The sequence below is a fragment of the Nilaparvata lugens genome, chromosome 10, assembly GCF_014356525.2.
Source record: "Nilaparvata lugens isolate BPH chromosome 10, ASM1435652v1, whole genome shotgun sequence".
NCBI classification, from domain to species: Eukaryota; Metazoa; Arthropoda; class Insecta; order Hemiptera; family Delphacidae; genus Nilaparvata; species Nilaparvata lugens.
Window position 1 is genome coordinate 31,059,954 of NC_052513.1, and position 23,390 is coordinate 31,083,343.

General features: G+C 31.9%; 3 protein-coding genes across 9 annotated transcripts in view; all 3 read left to right on the forward strand.

The window, feature by feature from the left end:
• Positions 1–23,390, forward strand: part of LOC111053586 (glutathione hydrolase 1 proenzyme) — an 82,576-nt gene that overhangs the window by 33,238 nt on the left and 25,948 nt on the right. The window contains exons 1-3 of one of the 7 annotated variants that reach the window (XM_039437195.1): positions 234–390; positions 7,215–7,376; positions 17,240–17,479. In XM_039437195.1, the coding sequence (XP_039293129.1) occupies positions 7,300–7,376; positions 17,240–17,479 (317 nt within the window). In that variant the 5' untranslated portion in view covers positions 234–390; positions 7,215–7,299. Of the gene's footprint in view, positions 1–233; positions 391–4,616; positions 4,807–7,193; positions 7,377–10,781; positions 11,168–17,239; positions 17,480–23,390 lie in introns of those variants that run through there. The other 6 variants (XM_039437196.1, XM_039437198.1, XM_039437199.1 and 3 more) reach the window with 6 other exon arrangements.
• On the forward strand, positions 19,249–20,104 carry LOC120353438 (nuclear protein 1-like). The gene has a single exon (XM_039437200.1). It carries the CDS (start codon positions 19,622–19,624, stop codon positions 19,838–19,840), a length of 219 nt encoding a protein of 72 aa, XP_039293134.1. The 5' UTR covers positions 19,249–19,621; the 3' UTR covers positions 19,841–20,104.
• On the forward strand, positions 21,651–22,482 carry LOC111053585 (nuclear protein 1). Its single transcript, XM_022340499.2, has one exon. It carries the CDS (start codon positions 22,002–22,004, stop codon positions 22,218–22,220), a length of 219 nt encoding a protein of 72 aa, XP_022196191.1. The 5' UTR covers positions 21,651–22,001; the 3' UTR covers positions 22,221–22,482.

Genomic DNA, 23,390 nt, shown 5'->3' on the forward strand with positions numbered 1-23,390 from the left:
TCTTCCCTATCTCTGCTTCAAACTTTCAGCATTCCTCATAGAAACATCAATATACTTCTGATTCAACTTATGCTGCCAGCCGGAAGTGAATCACACTTTATAGTATGAAAAAGTCACCGGCTTCCATAGCGCTTAAATTTGGAGCAGCTTCGCAAAATAAGGTTAGGTTAGCGTTAGGCTCATGGAAGGCTCTGTTACCTACAGTACTATTGAGAATTGAGATTGAGACGGTCAGTTCTCTCCCGGCCTTCGTAGCGTTTAGACGTGACGGTTGTCGGCTCTTCAACCACGTGGTGTTACGTGATAATCGTTCGTAGCGTTACGTATTATTCGTCATTTTCACGTTCATTTTTCATCGTCAAAAGTGATAGTAGATTAAGTTTTATTAAGGTATCGTAGCTTTATTTCTGTTACAACTCACACATGAGCTAGAGTGAATTAGGTTCTATTCTAGTTGTACAGTTTTCTCTCTTCATATAGTTTATACTGTACCGTTTTGTGTTCTAATCAAAACACTCATTCTTAGATAAATATTTAATTTTATAACTTATAAAAATATTATTTGTTCGATTATTAATCTTAATACTGAGACCAAACTTTTACATCTTGTTTGGTCGGTATTACCGCGTTTTAATTCAATTTTTTATTTTTATTACCGCGTGTATTTATGCTTGACAAGATCTTATATTCATGCCTATATGAATCCATGGTTCAAATGAAATGAATTATTACTATTATTCTTGTCCTAATGCCTTATGAATCTTATCATCTATAATGTGACATAATATACTGTACCGTATTCCTTCATGACAGATTGAATATAAGGTTCCATTATGATCATTTGAAGGTTAGATTGATTCATTTTCCTTTACATAAATATGTGGATCGCTTTCAGGATAGTTATACATTATTATGATAACATAGAGATTACAGAGGTGCTTATGGGGGGGGGAAGGTTTATGAAGCAGACTGCGTTCTTGAAATTCTTGGCTTATAGGGAGGGGGGAGTTCCAAAAAAGTTTGGTAGTGCTTAACATGACGTAGTGACGACCTATCTTTTATATAAATCAATCAATCAATTTTATTCAAATCAACACAATACAACATACATAAAAGAAATCAAAACACAAAAAAATCACAATCAAAAATAAATTTCTAATAAAATACAAAAACAGGCTTCATGGTGGGGTGTACTGAAAAGAAAGAAAGGAGGAAAAATACCTAGCCAACTATGGTTTGCCATGTAATAGGCAGGTAGAATCAGGGTTGGGGTTGAATCTTGGGAATTTGCACTTCTATAGTATTAAAAATAATGCACAATACATTTTTAATTAGTCACTGGTTCTAATTTACTCCTGTCATGAAATAAATCTATTGTGAGATTCTCTTCAAACTGTTAGCATTATTAATATTATCTTACTAGCAGGTAACCTGTGCTCCGCAAGGGTCTGATTATTGTCTATTCTTTATTGATTCATACAATAAATACATCATCGAAAATGATAGGGAGATAGAAAATAAGGTAACCTTGTGCTATTCCTTTCCCAAATTTAGATAAGATTACAAATAGATAGTCCGAAATAAGTCAAGTCTTGTAGTCGTTCACTTCACAAAATTCTCAGTTCTCAATTATTTTCACAAAGTAAATTTTTAAATTTAGAAGCTTATTAAAAACTTGACGTAATGAAATCTGAAGAAGAAGAATCTGATGAAGATGTAATGGAGAATAACCATCCTCGGTAAATTAAGAATCTATAGCCTATATGCAGAACTTTAAGTTGATAAATTGAGTACGGTAGTTCAGACGTGATTATGCGTCGTCATTTTTGTGAATTTCCCTTCCCCTACACATATAAGCCGATTCTTTCCTTTATTATATTATGGACGATGAAAAATATATTGTATTCTTTGTATCAATGCACTCACAATGTTCACAGCCTGGAGTGAATGGTACTATAGTTTAGTTACAAGCTTTGGCTGCAATAATAAGCGTGATGAGTGTTTGAACAGTTGCTGTAGGGAAATTCACTTCAAACTGTCATTATTGGTTGAATGGAAATAGTTTATATGATTTATATAGAATGCTGACAGTTTAGAATGAACCTCACTGTAGAAATTATCAGTGTGATTATTATCTTTCCAAATTTGATAACTATGGATGAAGCAGACTGCTAGTCTGTTAATTATTGATTGTTTTGCTAGAGTTATTTTTATGCTCGTAGTATGAAAATCACGTGTATTAATTCTATTTATTCGGCGGAATGGTATATATAGTTTGTTTATTTATTCAATATATTTATGCATATGCATTCATAAGACAATACAAAAATCAAAAACATTCAAAGAGTCAATATTTATGTATTGTAGGCCTATGTGTTCATCAAATAGTTCTAAAGGTTTAAGAACAAAAAGTATTTTTTGGGCATGAATTTCTTATGAAGTAATTCATAGGCAAGATTACGAATGTATTCCAACCTTAAAATGGAAGTTTTATTGCGCATTACATTATGAGTGGATTTTGAATTCTCAATTTGAAGCTCAGTTTTTGCATGCCGTATACAGCAATGTCTCCCGGCTACATAGGCCAAAGCAGAAGTTATTTATTCAATCATACAGAATTATACAACTGTTTCACAGGCTGAAACCCTAAACGGTTTCAATTCTAATTTATAAATACAACAGTCCAAATGTATCTAGGTTATATTTCACTTAGTTTCACATTTTCTAGTTACATCCCAATCTAAAAAAACAAAACATTTTCCAGTTACATCCCAAATCAAAAAACACATATTCCAAATTTGATAGTACTTCTGTGTTGAGAGATGTCTGAGTCTAATTCAATAGATTTCAATAATATATTTTATGAATCTCTGTTTATTTATGGAAAAAAGTATATTTATATTTTTCAAATGTCCCACGGTAAGATTTTGAAATGATATTTGAGAAGCTTATTACATCTCGTTGATTGTCTGCTCTTTACATAGACCCTGGATTTATTTTTTGCAAAGTTCAGTGAACCTCTGTAATACTCTTTCATGAGAGGTTATTAAAAGGCTAATTCGTGGGTCTGAAGATAATCAAGGTTTATGTAACTATTGGAAGCTATAAAATTTAATGTTCAGCGTTAGTTGCTTATATAAGCTGGCATAAACTCTTTAGATTATCATGGAAACATTCAGATTAACTTATCTTGTGACTCATTTTTAGCTATCATTATATGTGATAACAAGAATTGCTACGGTAGGCTACTAGTTAATTGTTTTATGACCAGCCTATACGTACGCCCAGTGAAAATAAAGCTCTAATAATAACTGAACAAACTTCTGAATCACACTATTTTAGTTCCGGAGAATTTATTTCACTTAATTGTTAACTGATTTGAGTCATTATATTGATTCCATAGCTCGTAGATTAATTATTATCCCTGATCATACTCCGATCATTCCAGCTTATTACTTTCCTATAAAACTAGGTTTGGTTCGAAACACACCTTCATCAATATCTCCCATTAGCTATCCTAGGTCATCTCCTAGTACAATCCTAGATCTATTCAAGGCATTAATCTCAGATGAACATCCACTGGGGTAGCCTAATCAGTTCCAGTTTCCTTCACTTTTCACACTGATGACTAATCAAAGAGGATTATAAAGTAGTTTCTATTTCCCTTTGCTTGAATGAAGGAAGAGTTTCAACACTAATAAAAGCAATACAAGAAGCCCATTATTATTCTATTAACTCTGATTTTATCTCAATTAACCATAAAAAATTGAAAAAAAAAATCTCCGTAAAGTACTTTCTGATATAACACTGCTAACTACTTGATAATTATTGCTGGCAAATCAATTTTCATTCATTTCCTGGGATGATATAATTATTTTGTAATTCACTTATTACTGTCATTATTCTTTCCAAATAACATCAATGCTCCCCATTCAACCAATGCTGACAGTTTGAAGTGAATCTCACTGTATCAGATTGCTAGGTGAATATTAGAGCACTTACATGACCAAGATAATTTCAATAATTGACGTACAATTTCAAACCAATCAATCATTTCTAGCTTCAATTTCAGTAGTTGTCATGTACAACTCCAAGCCAATAATGATTAATTGGTAGCCTCAACGATTGGCCGAATTATATATGAGATGTTATTTGATAATTGAATGAATTTGACATGTATAATAACAACGTTTTCACGATTTGATAAGGTTAAACAGGCATTTACTACCGGTTTTTAACTAATATTCAGCAATATTCAACATTATTCAACAATATTTAGAAATGTAGATGTCATCACGTTTTAATGTTATTAGAGCAGTGTCCACTTTTCAAATAATATTAGTTCTTCATTGAGATGTCAACGTTCTACGATACTCCTTATTGTGTCAAATTTGGTGATTGTTCCACTTTCATTCATATCTTTGGAATTTGCCTTTCGTATTTTAATTTGTTGCTGATTTTCGTATTTTTTCTAAAATTTATTGTGAATTGTGCGTTTACGGTACGTAAAAGAAGTAGTGATTATAATAAGAGTTTCATTATCTCGTGAAATGTGATCCTCAATCAATAAACCTGCATTAAAAGCTCATTCAATTATCAAATATTCACTACAGTAATAAAAATAAATATGCTATAAAAGCAACCTCTAATAACATTCCCGTTTTAAAATCAGAGGAAATGATAGGATGGCACTGTTTCCAAGTTTATTTTTCCACCGCCTTCTATAGTACTAGATACTGGAAACTGCTAGTATGATACTATAGTAGATACTTTTGTAGTAATGGAGCTGTGATTCAATTCATCCCGGTATATCTGATATAATACGATATTAATTGTTGATTCTTGTGAATAATAATCAATTATTTTTTAAAAATATTATTTGTTCTTCAATAAATAGCCTATATCTTGACATGATTTATAATAATAAATTTTTTTAAGTGAGATTTGTTGATTCTTGTCAATAATGATAATTTTCTATAAAATTCATTATATTCCCGAAGAAAATATATCTTAACATGATTTAATAATAAATTTTCATTATTGAGATTGAATTAATATTCTGGTAGTCTTATTCTTGTATTATATTCATTATATTATATTCTTGCTTATTCATATATATTCCTGCATATTCTTTGAACAATTAAATCAACAGTGCAGAGATGGAAAATGATAGAGATATCTACTTTGCCTAATGACAAGGATAGCAAACCAATGTTAATCAGGTGCTGAGTTTGCTACGTGAATCTCATTTTATAGCTAAGTAGCAGTTAATTATGACTTCTACTTTTTCCACACTTTGTCAATCTATATATATAAAAGCGAAATGGCACTCACTCACTCACTCGCATATCTAAAAATCTACCGCACCAAAAATGTTCTTATTTGGTAGGTATGTTCAGTTGGCCCTTTAGAGGCGCACTAAGAACTCTTTTGGCAATATTTCAACTCTAAGGGTTGTTTTTAAGGGTTTAAAGTTCGTCTTTTAGCATGTATATTCTTCTTCTCCCAATCTCTGTCCTCCCTAGAAACATTAAATTATTATTGGTTCAATCTCTCATCTTCCCACATTTAATGTATTGTAATTCTGTTCTTAATGATATGCAAGTCACTCTGAATGATAAACTACAGCGTTGCCAAAATTATTGTCTACGTTTCGTCTACTCTCTCCAACGCCATGATCATATCACCCCAGCCCACATTGCTAGTTCAACATTGAAGCTTCCCGATCAGAGGCTTTTTCGAATAGTCAAGCTTGTTAGAGATATCTTGAAATACGGTAATCCGAACTATTTTAAAGATGATTTCAAATTTGTCTCTGAAGGTAGGAGGATAGATGCTTCACATACTAGAACCGGAGAAAGTACTTTAAGGATACCCAATCATCGAACTACTATTTTCACAAAATCCTTCTTAGTCAGTGCCTGTCGTGCATGGAATACACTTCCTGTTTCTATCAGGTCTATCGAGAGCCGAGCGAGCTTCAACCTGACTTTAAAAAAACATATTTTGGAACAAATGACTGAAACTGTCCGGCCCTAGAACGATCACATGACAACCATCCCTCACCCATTACACCAATATAAACCTTTAAACCATCTTATAGAACGAATTGTATATATATATATTATATAAACTCATGTTATTTCAATTATCCACTGCATACTGCTGTATATTACTGAAATTTGATAACCCTGATCTACTTTCAGCCTACTTCATTTTATTAATCAATTATTTGATCATATCTACCTATATAATTATTTTACTTTATCAATTTTCTGTTTTTTTTCTCTTCAATATTCATATTGATTAAAACTTTTACAATATTTCCATTAATAAATAAATCCTTAGTTTAAATAACGAAATTAACGTTTTGGTAGAGAGTTAGTGGGGAGGATATTTTTAATATTCTTCCCAAAGAATGGACATTGATATGTCCAAAGCTCCGCCAATTTATGTAGATGCATAACAATATGATTATTATCTACAGTTATTATATTACAAATTGCTTTTTCATATCATATACAGTTCAATAGTTATTTTCTTAGTCTATATTATGTAAATTCATCTATAACTTTGCTGTATTGTAAGCTATTGTATATAAGTGTATAAGCCAGTATATATTGTAATCTACATAAATAAAGTACTCAATCAATCAATCAATCAATCAATCAATCAATCTCTTAATTAGAATTGAAATTTCCATATCATATGTTACTATAGAACTATAATCTAGATAGAGTACCTCTTCGAAACAGTTGTTAACTGGCAACTTAATTAATAATTTTGTCAGGTTGGCATTAAGTTGAGTTGATTTTGTTAGGTTGGTACCAAGTTGAAGATTTAAATGCATTTATCGCGGAAAAATTGATTGGGCACTGCTACTTCAATCCTGGGAATATTATATTACTAGCCGTCAGGCTCGCTTCGCTCGCCATATCTGTTTTAGCCAGACGTTTAGTCTGGACCCCCGACTGGATTGTCCTAATATAATATGATAAAAATGAAAAAATGCAGGCGAGCGAAGCGAGCCTGCTGATCTCATTCTTGGACGATCCAGTCGGGGGTCCAGGGGGCGGAGCCCCCTGGCTAGACGGATATGGCGAGCGAAGCGAGCCTGACGGCTAGTATATAATAATTATGTCACCCCAGTCCCTTTACAATTTGACCTTGATAGGAAAGTTATCAATGTTTAGGTTCATTTGTGTGTTTTACAGAAATAAAGACAGAATATTTTGTGCAAGTTTATTATGTCATATTAGTTAAAAAAAACACAAATAAAACTTGAAGTTCAGTGAAATAATGACTCAAGACACGGATAATATTAACTCTCGGCCGGACACCAAGTACAGAGTCGTTGGGGATGGAGGAAAATTCAGGTAAGATTCAACTTTTTCCTGTGAATCATTCAATTTCATACTCTCTAACATAATCCCAATATTTGATATGAAGTTCTAAGTTCCACAAAACATGTTTTTATTTGCTTTTTTAAATCGATGGAAGTACCATAAATGTAGAAAATTTCGTGATCTATATTATAGAATGACTCTTCGTATGAATTCGAATGAAATTTTGTAATAATAAGAATTACACTTCTCAGATATAATGACATCTGATGTTATTTTTCTCAAACTTTAGAATATTTCGAATTTATATTGGAATCTTTTGCCGTTATTTTCAGTAATAATTGTGCAATTTTGCATTTTTGCTCAATATTCTATTACGTCGCTGCATTACTCTACTACAGTTTGCTCAATATTTCGCTCAAATATCAATGTTCAATACTCTAGATTATAGATATACCGGTAATATATAGCCTAGATATAAAACTGTATCGGTAAACTGTGCCTGATATTGTTATGACTAATAAAATATGACGAGTCGGGAGATCGAAAATTGAGTTGATCTTAAAAATGAAGATAACATCAGAATCAAGTCCTTGTGCATTGTAGCTGATCGATTTAAAATTCGTGATTGTGCCCTGAATTAAAAAAAACTGCGAATCTTATCTAGAAATCTGCGATTTCTCAACGGTTTTATTGCAATAATGTATTATTCATCGATAGCATACATTCAGAGAGATTTTGGTTTTCACTGAATAGACCCATTGATTCTCAATTTATTTAGATTCATTAATTCATCCATTATACATCCATATAACCTGATTTATACTGAACCTTCAGGGAGATATTGGTTTTCACTAGCTCAATATTATCAGTCTATAGGCACATTGATTCTCAAATTGTTAAGATTTATCTAATTCGTCCATAAATCTGAAAATCAACTACTTTTGAAATTGAATCTTTCAAGATAGGTTTCCAGATCAATTGAATTAGGTTTTTATTATTATTATTATTAGCGTATGGCTTTGAATGGTGGAGAGACCCAAGGTTAGTTCCACCTCGCCGTATATAATCCAAAGTTCCCTAACGGGAAACCGGTTCCCTAATTGAATTAGGTAATTCAATAATAATTTTTAAAGAACTTCTATATAGCTTAAAATTCCAAAAATTACTTTACAGGCTCGTACATGTAGTTATAGGCTTTGAAAATTATATATCGTAATAAGTGAATTATAGCAGAAGCCTATTTGTTATTTGTTGAAGAAATTCATAATACTAAAATTAGGCTTTTAGACATGTTCATCTCTCATGAACTCAGAGCTTGAAAAACAAAAAATTACGCATTAAACAGAAACGTGCTCATTTATCATGTACCGTGACTATGAATACAGTATGCTACATATTATATCTACAGATACCGTAGTCTATCAATAATGTCTACAGTAAAGAAGAGGGAAATATTGTTCTTTCCTTCTTTCTTTACTGTGTCTATAGACTATAGTCACTGTGTATGTGTACATTCACAGCAGTGCTTGGGAGAAAATTGTACTAGATAAGTACTTGCTCTCACTACTAGATGGCGTTCAATTCTCAAATTATTGGCAACATGATTATCTTTTGAATGTACGCCTCCCTACTCTATCACATTATAATGATTAATGTGATGAACAATTATTGCTTTGCTGCAAATTTTCAGTTATTGAGTAGTCTATTAGCCTTTACTTATTTTATGTTACTGCTACACTACGTATAATAAAATGATCATTATATATGGAATAGAATATTCTAAAAATTTAAATATTGCTTAAATACGGTACAGTAGTAGGCCAATTTCATTTCTTGATTAGTGAGTTTTTTATAATTTCTAGAGCACGGTAAGCTACGCCGGTATTCTATGACTAAATTCTAGCTACTATCTCTTCACTTATAAAATTATAAAATGCATTCTGTATCGTAAAACGTTCTTAGCACCGTGTTGCATATCTATACTTTTCCACCATTAATTCCAAATTTGAATTTTAAAACATTTGAGAAATGAAAAATGCATTTACTATTAGCAGTTTACACCGGGACGAAACGATCGTCACTGCTACTATATTACCAAAGTGCATTTTTCACTTCTAAGGTGTTCTAAAATAAAGTTCTTAGCACTTTCAAAATTGGCTTTTGTAGAGAGAGGCAATGTTTGCATTTCGATGCATTTTCCTTGAGAAAATGGATTCCTCAAAAATAATCGTTACTTAGAATGTAGGTAATCTAATAATGTTATTTTTGTACCGTAGCCTATCGTTCAATTTTTATATTCTTATATTGAGTTGTGTTTCTGTATAGTTTACTCTATACAGTATACTCTATACGTATAGGCTACGGTACTATATAGTTTAGTTTTGCTTAGTCTGGAAACAGAAAGATGAAGTAAGATACCACACACAAAACATTTTCATTTTCACTTTCATGAGAATTGTCCTCAAATTATTTTCATTGAATTCAATTTTCAACATAGTGTGCCTTTTTAGTACAATATTAGCATAGAGAAACAATAGTGTAAGTAGATATCCCATGGTATAGGGAATTTATGTCGCAACTTTTACTGTTATCTCAAGCCGATTACTGTCGATTATTGTCAATTTTTACTGTTTTGTTGGGACGATAGTGTATGAACGGCACAATTTGAGAGACTACCAGCATCACATAGCTGCATAGGAAAGAACTACGTGAACTATTGGCTTGGGATAACAGTAAAAGTTGCGACATAAACGCCCTATACCATGGGATATCTACTTATGCTATCGTTTCTCTATGATATTAGGTACTCTCGTTTTTGAAACTATAAGTAGGCCTACCGAAATTCAAAACACTTTCTTTGGTAGTAATACTGCGATTAGCAATATAATACTCTTTTAAAGAACTTCTTATGTACTATTAATTTATATGTTTATTATAATTTATACTATATCATAGTGAGATTCACTTTAAACTGGTCAGCATTCCTTATAAATAAAACCAATGCTTCCCATTCAATCAGTACTGACAGCTTAAAGTGGAAATTCCATTTCACTATCTGTGGTTAATCTGTATTACCTTCTGCTTTTATTTAGATATACATTTAAATCTGACAGCTTTGGTTGGATGGGTAGTGTTGATTTTATTCATAGAGGAAAAGCTGCTATTTCAAAGTGGATTTCACTTTGTTTTATCTATGTCATACAGGCCTATGTAATTCTTGTTACTTTAGCTGTAGGTACGGTACTGTTTTTAGATAATATGTCCCTGTACTGTATATAGCCGCAACACAAAGGAAGGAGAGAACAATAATTGATAGGAGGAATGAGGGTTTCTATCTTCTACGGCATTTGCTATACGCAAGTCTGCTTGAATCGATCCCCTATCTAGACGGCACTTCAACAACCCCTCCTTTCAACCCCTATCACCCCTCAACCTCCTCGACAGTTCATGAGTTGATACATAACCAAGAAAAACCCAGCCGGCAATTTCTTATCATGTAGCCCTTACATCCCCTTTTCTACTCTGTCTATACCGCTTATCCCAAACATTTCAATTAATTAAATTAATTAGCTAATTATTATCGATTAAAAATGAAGTTCCACGCGTAATTAGAGGTGAGAGTAGTGAGGTAATGGAGCTGAGACTATGGCTCTACTATTCGAATATAGCCTCGGTAACGTCAAAGCCGGTCACAAGGGCAGGACGTACGCTTCAACTAGACAAAGAACTAATAAACGGTCGACTAGGAGTTCTCAGCAGAAATTGGTTCGTGCCAAGGTTGACAACAATGGTCGACTGATCTACAGGCTGCTGAGTGGCAGGTAAATTAGTGAGATCTACAGTGAGATTTTCACTTTAAACTGTCAGTTGCATCAAAATGCTTCCCGATAAACCAATGCCAACGTTTTGGAATAGTTTGAGTTTTTAATTTTTCGACAAATAATATATATTCCTTTTGGATGTGTAGAGTGTTAGGATATTGAAAGGAAAAGTTTATTCCTGAATGCTGCGGCATGCTAGGTTATGTTCGAATAGCTTTCTTTAGTGAGGTCCACGTCGTTATAATGGCATTATTTGATAAACATTGGTGTTGCTATCCTTGTCTATCATTCGACCAAGCAGATAACGCTATCGTTCACTAGCTCTGTAACTCTGCAATATCATTTATCAACAATGTAGAAGTATATCATTAATTAATTTACAAAATATTTATAATCACGATTATAAAAATGTATCTAATCATTTAAAAATTATAAAAATATACAGGGTGTTTGGAACAGAACTCCCTAGTTTTAATGTGTCATAGAATCTGTAAAAAGTTATATAGGCTATTCTAGTTTGTGGTATTTGATTCAGCAACTGTCTAAGTTTTGTGCCCCTGCAGTTGCAGACCCACCAACAAGAAGGCGCCCCTCCTCATTACAATAACCATGTACGCGCGGCTCGAGACACTTGCTTTCCGGGAAGGTGGATAGGTAGAGCTGGCCCAATTGCTTAGCCACCACGGAACCCGGACTTAACCCCTCTGGAATTTTCCTTTTGGGGGCATATAAAAATGTTGTTAACAGTGGAAAAATCCGAGACATGAACGATTTACGGGAAAGAACCGTCACGGCGGTTGGGACAGTTATACCTGATATGTAGGTGAATACATGACGAGAACTTTAATATCGTCTCGACGTGCAAAGGGCAACAAATGGATCCCATTTTGAAGTGTACTGAAGTAAAATAAAACTTGAAGATTCTCTCTTTTATTGTATGTACTTGTTGATGTAGTTTTTCATAAATTTATACCTAAAATTAGGGAGTTCTTTTTCAAACACCCTTATTTTTTGATCAATAAACTATGATTCATTCATACAAGAATAAACAGTTAATATTATACATCAGATATAGCCTACCGGTATCAGCTATCCTCTAAAGAAGGGAGTGGCAAGGCAGAGATCCGGCAACGCTGTTCTCCCATCTTTTTCCACTGCCATTATAAAGTGGAGGTGGATCTCACTATAGTAGGTTATGTTGTCGTTATATTTGTTATTTTCGTCTTTCCTCATCAATATCTGTATTTGGATAGTTTGTATGAAGATGTTCATACAATAAATTATATTCTCAACCAATTCAATGAAATATGAAAAAAATGAAACTGCCCATTTTGGTATCTGATCTTAATGAGGATGATGATCACATAAGCCTCAGGTTTGTTCATGGGGGGAGGAAAGAATGGTGATTGGTCCTACATCTTCAGATGAAACCTGAAACACCGGCTGGAGATTCAATAAATCGGCTGGAGATTTAATAAATCTCCAATAAATAACTTATATAAATGATATTTGGGAGAGTCGACTCCTCAAGTGGTCACCCGTCCAATGGCAGTAGCAGGCGTATGTATCTTAACTTAACCGGAACGATAACTATTCAAAGCGACTACGGAAAACCAACTGCTTGCTGCTTTCAAACTGGAAATTATATGTTGGATTTTGGACTTGTTAAGCTGGATGAGATAACTGACCCTAATAAACTGAACAACTAAACCCCCCTGAAAATTAATAAAACTGTTCATTCACTTTCTGTTTGAGAATGTTCTCATTCGCGTGTTTTCAGCAGTGCGCATTTTGTTTAACATTAATAATTTACTGTGGGAATATATTTTAGTTTGAAATCAAGTAACCTCTTTCACCCTATTTCTGTTCATCTTCATCACATTAAAAAGATGAGAGGGTACATACATTTATATTTTAATAATCTAGTATGACAGATTGAATATTCAAGTTTACATATTTTTTATAATAAAATATATGTTATCTAAATTTGGGAGAAAAATAGTACAAGGAGTATCCTTAGTTTTTATCTCCCAAACAGTGCTTCTTCGTTTATTATTATGTTTATCATTGTTATTCATGGCGTTTAGTTGTGTATATGTGAGCTTTATTAAAACTCACACAACATGCCATCTGTCAATTACATATAAATGTTACATACAAGATTGATTGTAAAAATTATGAATAAATAAATGAATAAATATAAGTTACAACATAGGCCTATTCTGATAGCAATGAGTTTATATTTATTATATTAAAAAGTTTTATATCAATTCTTCATCGATTTAGACGAAGAGATCTCAAATTATTAGTATTGAACTCCTTGAATTTAAGTCAAACTCTTCAAGTCGAAATTCTTATTTGACGTTTTTAGATGAATAATGTTATTAAAATTTAAATTATTCTGACTTGAAACTATTCTCTATGCCTTTAGAACACATAATACTAAGTCTTTGTATTTGCATATTATAAGTATTCTGTCCTGATGTATACGTAGGTATAAATGTATATGCTATTCACAGTCAATAACAATGTGTAGTTTATTAATTCTACATTAGTGTAGGTAGGTTAACAAAGACAACTTTCTAATAACCTTGAATAGCTGTTTCCATTCATGTAAGCCTGTCAACTGATATTGAACCAAACTGTGATTTTCAGTAGAAGAATTCTTAAGCTGCGTTTACACCAAAGTTATTAACAAAATGTTAATAACCCAATCCTTATATATTCTATTAAATTGAACAGAACTTGACAAACACATATGTGTATAATAAGTTATGTTAAATCAAATAGAATCTATAAGGATCAAGTTATTAACATTTTGTTAATAACTTTGGTGAAAACGCAGCTTTACAGCTCATATTACTGATGATATCTACATTTTTTAAACTATCATTTTCTCTATCCTTATGATGAAAATCATACGTCAGAGAAATTTTTACAAACATAATATATATTCTTCATAAACAACTAATAATATATTGTACAATTAGGAATATATTAATTATTATAGGATCTTTTATTAAAATGTAGGATTAGTGCTCATTTCCCACATCAATATATTTTTTGGAACTATTGATCACATTAAAATTATTCATTTGCAATATACAATAGTAGATGGCTGAATCTCTCATTTTTTTAGAATTGATTGAAAAATATTTAAATCTAATAATGAAATTCTGATGGAAAGTGATAGATAGCATTGATGGCTCTGGTGTCAATGCTGATCATTGGTAGATTTACTGTTTCACTGTATTGATATACCTAATCCATAACCATGATGTCAATCATTCATGAAGTTTTATCAGTATAAAATTTCCACGACATAAAACATACATGGATACAAATTTATCATCTTTTGCAATATGCGTAACTTATTTTCGGTCAATGTTGATAATTGACAACAATTAAACACTGCCATTATAACCTGGACCTCACTATAGGTATAGCGTTATTAGTTTCTGTAAGAAAATGCAATAGTTCAGCATGAATAAACATATCCAATCAATCTATAGTTTTTTTGTATGACTCACAACAAATTATCCCATTAATATATCATTTTTTGCTTCAAATTTTCAATCACTCTTTTTAAACTAAGTGCTGACTATTATTTCTAACAATACTCGTATTGTCTTCAAATAAACAGCCTGCATTAAAAACTTGTTAGGAGTGATAGAATATTAATACAAATACAAACTCATCATTAAAATTCGTTTCATAACTCACAAAGGTAGATAACCTTTCTGAATTGGGAACAGCTTGGCAGTTTCTGATAAATGTACATTGTGCAATCGTATTACAAAGTCAATATACTGCTTTATGATTCAACTTTGATGACGTTATCATTTAGTAAATTTTGCTGTAGGATTTAGAATTCCATGTTCAACTGAAATACTTGGATAATCGTGCATTCAGCGATCCAATACTGTGTGTTGAAAACTACATACTGTATAATATATATAAAACTTTCAAACATGAGGAAAGCTTTTGGAATTTCAGCTTTTTTGAAAATAAATTATTATTTTAATTGTGCAATCATGAATGATAATTGAATTCCTCTCTCATTGCTTCAACTACCAAAGATATTATACTTTCGTAAACAATAAAGTAACAAAATACGAATTCCTCCATCTTTCTGTTTGAGATGAAAACTTCGAATGGAAATTAAAAGCTTGATATCTTGAAGGAAAGGTCACAAAATCTTCAAATGAATTGAAATTTAATAAGATATTCTTATGCATTGATATTGTTGAGCAAATTATTTCATCCTTATAAAAAGTTTCAATCGCTGGAACTCTATTGAAATTTTGTTTTTAGCTGAATGACAATTTATGTAAAAATTTTACCCAAAAAAACATTCATTATGTTTATTCATATTGTTTCTAACTTTTGGTGAGTTAACATTGTTAACTATTGTTCTTTTATTGACCTAGTTTGCAAATTTTCCTGTGAAATTAGGATTCCGCACCGATTTTTAAGACTTGTTTCAGGTATTAGAATAAGTCTAATGTTTATTTTTTATAAATCTTTGGGTTTTTTTCTATAACTTTATCTTATTCTAGAAGCAGTTATCATCCATCACCTCAATTGCTAATAAATTATGTACTATCATTGAGGAAGAAAATATTATTACTTATTTTGTCTGTGGTACCTACTATTCATGATTTATAGTCTATTAATATTCTTTCTTTTACTAATTAGCTTACTTGTTCGATTGGTTTACAAATTCATCATCAATATCTATCTGAATTTTACCTTTTCATGTCAAACATTAATCTGAATTATATTTTCAATTTTTAATGTTTTCCAATTGAATAAGGTTCTACCCATTTCTTGAATAATAAAGATAATAATCTCATATTTTATTCATTACAGATCACTTAGATCAAACACAATATTCATTTGGTTGGTCATTCTCTGATTTCCCCACCGTTTTATAAATACTTATTTGTTATATTATATTTTACTCAAACAATAAAATTCTATCAACATTATAACAATACTCATCACTCTTTTTCATTTGTTCTCAATTTTTTTTCCAAATATTTCATACATCATAGATTATAATCAAACAATGTGACAAAATTCATCCCATTATTGTAATGCTTTGATAAATGAATAATAATATTATTTTATATTTTCAAAATGAATATTTTTCATTTTTTATCGTGCACATGATCGAAATTATGAAAATATTATGCTTCTCATTGTTTAAGTTACTTTAAGGGGTCCCTGGACATTTAAGTTTATTGGCAGAATATCTCTACCTCCTTATCCAACACAACTTGAATAAACACATCATAGACATTGTGGCCTGATGCTATAAGTAGGTAGGCTTACTATATTATAATTTTTAATGAAATGGACTGTCCAGGGACAGCTTAGTCCTTATTCTATTTGATTATGAATATTATTCTCATTGACAATTCCTCCATCCACTAATCATTCCGCCATTGATAATAAATAATAATATTCAATTCAATTTATTCAATTTATTCATTTCTTCAAATTACATTACAATCATAAAACACTCAGTGCTTTTAGTTACTCCTCTAGCTTATAGCTAATTGAGGAGTGTCAAAATCATTTACATAATAATAATATATTCACAATCAATCATTACTTTATTTATTCTACAATGAGGAAATTCTTGAGAGTTTGACATACAGTAAGTTCCGATTTTCACCACTTGAGTCGCTCTTTAATTCTTTGACTGTTCATACACAAGTAACGAAATTCAGATGGCCGTAGCCGTCAGACTAGAGACTACACAATCGAACACAACACAGAAGCACAATCAAATAACCTTCAAAATTTATAAACATCAGTAATAATTCATTACAATATTTTTTATAATCTTAAACCCATCAGCATATTACATTTTACATACAATACTTTCTTTCTATTTTCCATATTAAAATCAATCTAGCCTATTGGAATTTTTTATTTTTATGTTTCCTTTTCTTCTCTGTTCACTAACTTTAGTATGCTACTAACTTTACATATTTAAAACATGACTACTTACTAACCTGACTAAATTTGATAATAATAATATGATTCTTCGTTCATCCACAGATCGTCCCGCCTAAAGAACAAACACCTGTTTGCGGGGTTGGCAATCCTGCTAGCTTCAGTGACGCTGACCGCCGTGGTTGTCTACTACCTGACCAGTTCTGCCAACCCAACACGACGAGCCCTGGTCCGCAAGGAACCCCCCAACCCCGAAGAACCCCTCCCGCCCTCCAATTCGGCCACACATGCCTACAAGAAAGCTGCAGTCTGCAGCGATGGAGCACCCTGCTCCCAGATTGGCAGGTTGGTGACCATGACAAATTTTTATGATTTTTAATTAGTATAATCAATTTTAATTGGATTAGTTCTATAATAGGATGGTATTATTCCAACCATTTAGCTACACGGCGAGGTGGTATTATCTCTCTACCAATATCACTATTGTTATATTGGTAGTATCAATAAATAATATAATAATAATGTAATATAAAATAATAAATAATAATGTAAATAATAAATAATAAATTAAATAATATGTATTAAATAATAAATAATATTAAATAATAATGTAATTTTGGTAGTATCAATAGTTACCAATATTACTATATTCACTTTGCATTGAAAGCATTATTTACAAATTACAAAAAAATCCAGAATCGGTTGGATTAATATTTATTGATTCGATCAAACACATATAAATATTGATAAGAAATGAACAGGCGCTAGCTAGCATAGATTATATCAAGTTTCAACTAATAAATTGTACCAATTTTATATACATTGCAACTAAATAAATATCCCTGAGAAAAACTGACAGTATGAAGTGATTCTATTTATAGCTACAAACAAACCTGTTGTTTTTTTTAATAGAAGGCTATAATGAGATGTACTTTGCGAACTGGATATTTTCCGAAAAATGTTAATGATTCATTCTCCAAGTAAACGCATTGTTATTTATTTATTCAGTCATGTACAATTATTACACTTATGTGAGAAGCCACAACAGGCTTATGCCCAAAACTGTTCCTTCTCAGATCCTACAGTCCAAATCAAAATGTAGTTAAAGCTAGCCTACGACCACATATTAAAATAAAAATTTATACTTCGAAGAATAAACAAATCTTCAATCAAGAATAGTTGTTATAAATAACTGAATCTCACAGAATTAAAAATCGAATATAAGTGGAATTATATTGGTCAAGGATCAAATTGAAGAGAATTTTTAGCATAAAGGAATCAGTATTCTGCCTTTGCACTTCCAATTATTGAACACTAGCACTAAAATAGTTCGTGTGGCTTTCTGCGTTGAAGTCTTCTTACTACATGCACGTTGAGCAGCTGGATTGCTTTCACGTTCACATGTTGCTGAAGTCTTGCTATACAATAAAGGTGTTGGGTTTATAGTAGACTTGTGATTCGAGAAATATTGCCAAAAAATCACAATTTGACTCACAAGTTTAGTCTGAGGATCTAGAGGGGGCCTCTATTGAATGACTCAGAGGAGATTCACTTGTGGATTTTCTAAAAATAATATAAACCATTCAAGGAATCGAACATAATAACCATTCTGAATTTTAGGATTAGCATTTTTTTAAAGTAGAATTTGTAATTATTGAAATATATAATAAAAAAATTGTGTTGTTTGAATTTTTATGTTTACTTTGTTTGGTGATTAATATAGGCTAATTCATGTGAAAATGAGAGCACATGAAGCCCCTCTTTATTTTTAAGAAAGTGGGTGAAAAATATAGAATGGGAAAGGTAGCAGATTATAAATTTAATATAAGCAAATGGAAAAAATATAGAAGAGAATAATTGGGCTGCACTTTCAAAAACGTTTATAAATAACATAGCCTACTGTATAGGGGGAAAAAATTCTAGGACAGACAAGACAAAGAAAAAGAATATAAAAGTCATGTTAAGAATGAAAAAAGGTAGAAACTGGTGAAAGAAAACACTTTATCATTATTTATTTCAGTTTTTTCTCACAAAAGAAAGCTTCTTCTCATCATATTATACCGTCAAACAAATGACTAATATCGATAAGCTAACGTTCAAGGCTACGCCAATCTTTTATAGCGTGCTCATTCTCTTACACGCTTATAGAACTCTTGATTATTCTTCATAATTTTCGGACGCAGCTCATTTCAACAACACTATTCTGCTTGAAAAATATTAATCAATTCAAACTTTCAAACAAAGAAGGCGGCCTTCTACCAGCCAATCAGAAGTCTCAGTTTGTTTGCTACTGCGGAGAAACAGCTGTTGACGTTGTGCGCATGCGCGAGTTTATCTGCTGTCAGCCAGCTCGCTCAGCTGTAGAAACAAAAATACAGACGGAGTTCATCAAAGCAAATCTGAAGGTTGAACAAGTGCCATCAAGTTGTGATTGTTTTCGAGTTTTTCAATTTCTAAGTCAAAGTTTTAGTCAGTTTTATTCTCAAGATGTCTGAAAGCCATTTCGACGAGTACGAGCACTACAATTTCGACATGGACAAGCATATTTACTCGGGCCACAGTGGAAAACAGCGATCGAAGAAGGAAGCCAGTGAACACACAAACCATTTTGACCCGTCAGGACATTCTAGAAAGATCGTCAACAAACTAGTCAACACCGAACAGAATCGTACACGCAAAACATCCGAATCATCGAAAAAGAATTGAACTTTTTACTTTTGCATTTATGGACTTACATTATACGGACGTTTTGTGGATTTTCAGTGACCTGAAAACTTGGGCCCAGTTTATTGTAATCAATACAATATAACTATTTTGGGTACGTAGGTAACATTATCTACGTATCTGTTATGCTTTTTCTGAAATAATTTCCAAGCAATATAAAATCTTAAGCAATTGGTTTTGAACTTGGATAATTTCGTGAAATGATGTATTCGTATTCGTAATAATAAATACGTTTATTGTCAGTCAGTTGTTTTTGTTGTGTTTAGGCCTATCAAGATCTTATTGCTTGGTTACCGTATTTATAGATAGTTCATAGATTTTATTCTTTATCAAGGTGAGTGATTCAAGTTATTCGTTAGAGCTTTTTTATTACCGTACATTGGATGTCTGAGTTCCTTCTGAATTTTTTTATTTTGAAATAATGGGATTGAAACCTGCACAGCAGCAAAACGACCTTGGCATGATTACTTGTTTCTTTGTTACCAGTCACTTATGTTCCTTTGGTTAAGGACTTGTTAATTTTATATTTTTAAATTAGACCTATAATTAGTTGCGGTCTCATTTTTCTACACAATAAACTTTGTTCAAGCTCATACTATATGGAACAAAACAAGTTGTTAGAATTTACATTAATAATGAAAATTCCTTTTTTTTGTTATCTCTAACGCTTATCCTAATCAGTTATCAAATTGGTTTGCGGTTTTCACCTTTCAGTGAATCAACACAATATTTATCTAATACAACAAAATCATACTTAGCTTCAATTTTTTTCTATTAAAAGTCACAGTAAAGTTACATAGACGGTACCTTATAGGCTATTGGAGGGCAGTTTTCAAAAACAAACATAAGTTATATATTTCATTTGACAGTTTAGTTTAATTAAAAAATTAATTTAGTAAATGGCCTGTTAATAGAAAATATTTTTATCTTATTTAATAATTTTGTTTCTTGAATTGGATTATTATTTAGCGTATGGCTTTCAAGACGTATCAATCAGTATCCATTCCATTTTCAGGATCATCATTGGAATAATCCCTTGTCATATATCCAGTCCGTTTAAGTAAGCTATTGACTCTGGAGTTGCCATCAAGAAATCTTCTTCTGTTCCTCCTCTGAAGGCTGTGATTGAACACTCTTTCACTATATGGTCAATTGTTTGTTTTTCCCCACATTCACAGGAGGGCGATGGTATTTTGCCCCATTTATACAACAATTAAAATTATTAAAATTATTAAATTATCCAGGTGCAACTGAAATAACTGAGCAGTCAAGTCAGACATCATCACATCTTTTTGTGATATTATGGTGGATATCCATATTGAATAACGACTAGAAATTATTATCCCAGCCACTGATTTATTAAAACATTTTGTTGAACTAGTTTCTGTTCAGTTTACTAGAGATTAATGATGAAACAACTGAAACTAGTATATTTCAGAAAGTGGGTGAAAAATATAAAATGGAAAAGGTAGCAAACTATAAATTTAATATAAGCAAATGGAAAAAATATAGAAGAGAATTGGGCTGCAGTTTCAAAACGTTTATAAATAACATACTGTATAGGGGGAAAAAACTCTAGGACAGACAAGACAAAGAAAAAGGATATAAAAGTCATGATAAGAATGAAAAAAGGTAGAATCTGGTGAAAGAAAACACTTTATCATTATTTATTTCAGTTTTTTCTCACAAAAGAAAGCTTCTTCTCATCACATTATACCGTCAAACAAATGACTAATATCGATAAGCTAACGTTCAAGGCTACGCCAATCTTTTATAGCGTGCTCATTCTCTTACACGCTTATAGAACTCTTGATTATTCTTCATAATTTTCGGACGCAGCTCATTTCAACAACACTATCCTGCTTGAAAAATATTAATCAATTCAAACTTTCAAACAAAGAAGGCGGCCTTCTACCAGCCAATCAGAAGCCTACGTTCGTTTGCTACTGCGGAATAACAGCTGTTGACGTTGTGCGCATGCGCGAGTTTATCTTCTGTCAGCCAGCTCGCTCAGCTGTAGAAACAAAAACACAGACAGAGTTCATCAAAGTAGATCTGAAGGTTGAACAAGTGCCATCAAGTTGTGATTGTTTTCGAGTTTTTCAATTTCTAAGTCAAAGTTTTAGTCAGTTTTATTGTCAAGATGTCTGAAAGCCATTTCGACGAGTACGAGCACTACAATTTCGACATGGACAAGCATATTTACTCGGGCCACAGTGGAAAACAGCGATCGAAGAAGGAAGCCAGTGAACACACAAACCATTTTGACCCGTCAGGACATTCTAGAAAGATCGTCAACAAACTAGTCAACACCGAACAGAATCGTACACGCAAAACATCCGAATCATCGAAAAAGAATTGAACTTTTTACTTTTGCATTTATGGACTTACATTATACGGACGTTTTGTGGATTTTCAGTGACCTGAAAACATTAGGGCCCAGTTTATTGTAATCAATACAATATAACTATTTTGGGTACGTAGGTAACATTATCTACGTATCTGTTATGCTTTTTCTGAAATAATTTCCAAGCAATAAAAAATCTTAAGCAATTGGTTTTGAACTTGGATAATTTCGTGAAATGATGTATTCGTATTCGTAATAATAAATACGTTTATTGTCAGTCAGTTGTTTTTGTTGTGTTTAGGCCTATCAAGATCTTATTGCTTGGTTACCGTATTTATAGATAGTTCATAGATTTTATTCTTTATCAAGGTGAGTGATTCAAGTTATTCGTTAGAGCTTTTTTATTACCGTACATTGGATGTCTGAGTTCCTTCTGAATTCTTTTATTATGAAATAATGGGATTGAAACCTGCACAGCAAAACGACCTTGGCATGATTTCTTTGTTACCCGTCACTTATGTTCTCTTGTTTAAGGACTTGTTAATTTTATATCAAAATTAGGCCTATAATTAGTTGTAGACTCATTTTTGTGCACAATAAAATTTGTTCTGTTCAAGCTCATTTTATATGGAACAAAAGAAGTTGTTAGAATTTACATTAATAATGAAAACTCATTTGTTAGTTATCTCTAACGCTTATCCTAATCAGTTATCAAATTGGTTTGCGGTTTTCAGTGACTCAACACAATATTTATCTAATACAACAAAATCATACTTAGCTTCAATTTTTTTCTATTAAAAGTCACAGTAAAGTTACATACGGTGCCTTATAGGCTATTGCAGTGCAGTTTTCAAAAAAACAAACATAAGTTATACATTTCATTTGAAAGTTTAGTTTAATTGAAAAATTAATTTAGTAAATGGCCTGTTAATAGAAAATATTTTAATTTTGTTTGTTTCTTGAATTGGAAAACAATTAACATGCAACCAAACTACTCATACCCGGTTTCACCAAGCTCGGCCAAGACGATTGAACTTGTTCAAGCTAGGGACGTTTTACAAGAGCACTGGAATTATCGATAGTAACGCCATAAAAATCATAATAATGTTAGTGCACTCGTTGTAAACTGTACCAGATTTGACCATGTTCAAATGTCTTGACCGAGTTGGGGAACCGGGCATCAGA

What these genes read in the sequence shown, in the direction of transcription:
- LOC111053585 (XM_022340499.2), top strand. Translation starts at nt 22,002, where the DNA reads ATGTCTGAAAGCCATTTCGACGAGTACGAGCACTACAATTTCGACATG.
- LOC120353438 (XM_039437200.1), top strand. Translation starts at nt 19,622, where the DNA reads ATGTCTGAAAGCCATTTCGACGAGTACGAGCACTACAATTTCGACATG.